This window comes from Arachis ipaensis, chromosome B01 (assembly GCF_000816755.2).
Source record: "Arachis ipaensis cultivar K30076 chromosome B01, Araip1.1, whole genome shotgun sequence".
Classification (NCBI taxonomy): domain Eukaryota; kingdom Viridiplantae; phylum Streptophyta; class Magnoliopsida; order Fabales; family Fabaceae; genus Arachis; species Arachis ipaensis.
In genome coordinates this window covers 41,871,531-41,874,076 of record NC_029785.2, presented here as the reverse complement: position 1 = coordinate 41,874,076, position 2,546 = coordinate 41,871,531, and the positions used below count along the sequence as shown (strand labels likewise).

The 2,546-nt window shown below is 39.7% G+C and overlaps 1 protein-coding gene across 1 annotated transcript; it reads left to right on the top strand.

Annotated features, from left to right (window-relative positions):
• On the top strand, positions 1,018–2,004 carry LOC107606076 (uncharacterized mitochondrial protein AtMg00810-like). The gene has a single exon (XM_016308043.1). The coding sequence runs from the start codon at positions 1,018–1,020 to the stop codon at positions 2,002–2,004; it is 987 nt and encodes a 328-aa protein (XP_016163529.1).

Sequence of the window (2,546 nt, the reverse complement as noted above, 5' to 3'; positions counted from 1 at the left end):
GATCCATTTGCATATGACTTTCTTTTTGTTGACAGTAATTTCTCATCTTCAATGCATGAAACACGCAGCACTGCTCAGAACACTCCACAACTGTCTTTTCATCAAAACTTTGACACAAACACTTACACACCCGAACACATAGCATATACTGATCACAACAGTCAAGAACCACGCATTCATGCACCTACACTAGATAACAACATCAATGTCCATTCATTACATGCATCACCGACACCAAATACCAATGCCCAAATTGCACTTAGAAAATCATCTAGGGTCAAACGAATACCACCTTACTTAAAGGACTACCATTGTAAGATAAATAGCACTGTTTCCACTTCCAATGCTCCTAGTAGGTATCCGATCTCACAACACATTTCCTATGATGCACTTAGTCCAAAGCACAAAGCTTTTTCTCTGGCCGTCACTACCAATGTTGTTCCTCGTGACTATGAGGAAGCTGCTGATCACCCCTGCTGGAGAGAAGCAATCCAAAGTAAACTGGAGGCGTTGGACAAAAATCAAACTTGGCGAGTTGTGAAACTTCCTCATGGCAAGAGAGCCATAGGATGCAAGTGGGTGTTCCACATCAAATTCAACCCTGATGGGACAATTGAACATTACAAGGCTCGATTAGTGGCCAAAGGTTTCACTCAGATTGAAGGAGTGGATTTCATTGACACATTCAGCCCAGTGGTTCGTATGACAACATTAAAAGTAGTATTGGCTCTGGCTGCGGCCAAGAATTGGCACATCAAACAATTGGATGTAAACACGGCTTTTTTGCATGGAGACCTCAATGAAGAAGTCTATATGAAGCTGCCACCAGGTCTGTAACATCTAAATGTTGATTCGAATTCAGTTTGTAAATTAGAAAAGTCTCTCTATGGATTGCGGCAGGCGAGCAGACAATGGAATCTGAGATTAACAGAAACTCTGAGCTCAACTGGCTTCAACAAATTAGAATCAGATCACTCCCTGTACACCAAAATCACTGCTCAAAGTGTCACGATCATCATGGTCTATGTCGATGACTTAGTCCTAACCGGCAACGACCTTAATGAGATTGAATACATTAAAAGACTGCTGGACCAGAAATTCAAGATTAAAGACCTGGGTGATCTCAAATACTTTCTGGGTATGGAAGTGGCAAGATCCTCAAAAGGAATTCACTTGTGCCAGCGCAAATATGCAGTTGACATTCTAAAGGATCACGGTTTTTTGGAATGCAAGCCTGCCAGCACACCCATGGACTACACCTCTGCTTCTAAGTTGTCTCGGAACAGTGGTACATCGCTTGAAGACAAAATTCATTACAGACAACTAGTTGGGAGGCTGCTCTATCTAACCAACACCAGACCAAACATAGCCTATGCTATGGGGAGGCTTAGCAAGTTCATTGATTGTCCCACCGATGTTCACATGCAAGCAGCTCAGAAGGTGTTAAGGTACTTGAAAGGATGCCCATCAGTTGGCCTTTTCTTTGCAGCAGACAATGATCTCAAAATCACTGGTTTTTCAGATGCGGATTGGGCAACGTGTGCTGACTCTCGAAGATCCATCATTGGCCACTGTTTTTATCTTAGAAGATCCTTAATCAGTTGGAAAAGTAAGAAACAGAGCACCATTGCTAGATCATCTTCAGAAGCGGAATATTGTGCGTTGGCTCTTGCAACTTGCCAAGCTCAATGGCTATCGTATATCATGCGGGACTTGGGAATGCCAGTCATAGAACCTATTACATTGTTCTGTGATAACAGATCTGCCATCCACATTGCCACAAACCCTATCTTTCATGAGAGAACAAAGCATATAGAAGTAGACTGTCATACCGCGCGCAACCAACACCTCTCTGGACTCACCCACTTAATGCCAGTGTCCTCTTCGAACCAATTAGCTGATTTTCTCACAAAAGCTTTGGCACCTGGCCCCTTTGCAACTAATATTTTCAAACTAGGACTCTTAGATATTCATAGCCCTAGTTTGAGGGAGGCTGTAACTTAAGTGCAAGGAACAAATGCTGAAATTGTGAAGTAATTATTAGTGCCAGCTGTTAAGAAGTGTAGTTAGTTGTATTTAGCTTGCTGCACGTGTTAATATGTATAAATGGCTTGTGAAACTCTTACTGTAAAAGTTAGTTTTCATTTTTTATCAATTAGAGAACTGCACAATGCTAATTCTCATTTCTCTTCCAATTTTACATTCTTTGTAAACACAGCTCCTCCATTTTCAACTTCTTGGTTTTCTTCCCAATTTAATTTCTGCTTCACTCTTGAACTCATACAACAGAGTCTAATGAGAGCTTGATCCTCTCTTCCATAAAATTTCACATTAGTAAATATATTTATCCAATATTTTCAAGTGTAAAGTCGTTCAAAATTTAATTTTAATGACAAAATAAAAACGAGAAATAGTGATGAAATTTCTAAAAGGAGAATATATTTAACTGATGACATCAGTATTAACAACTAGTTTATAAGTTATTTGATGTATCTTTGGTCATTATTACTAAAAGGTTTTCTTTTAATAATTATTTTTATGTGTAT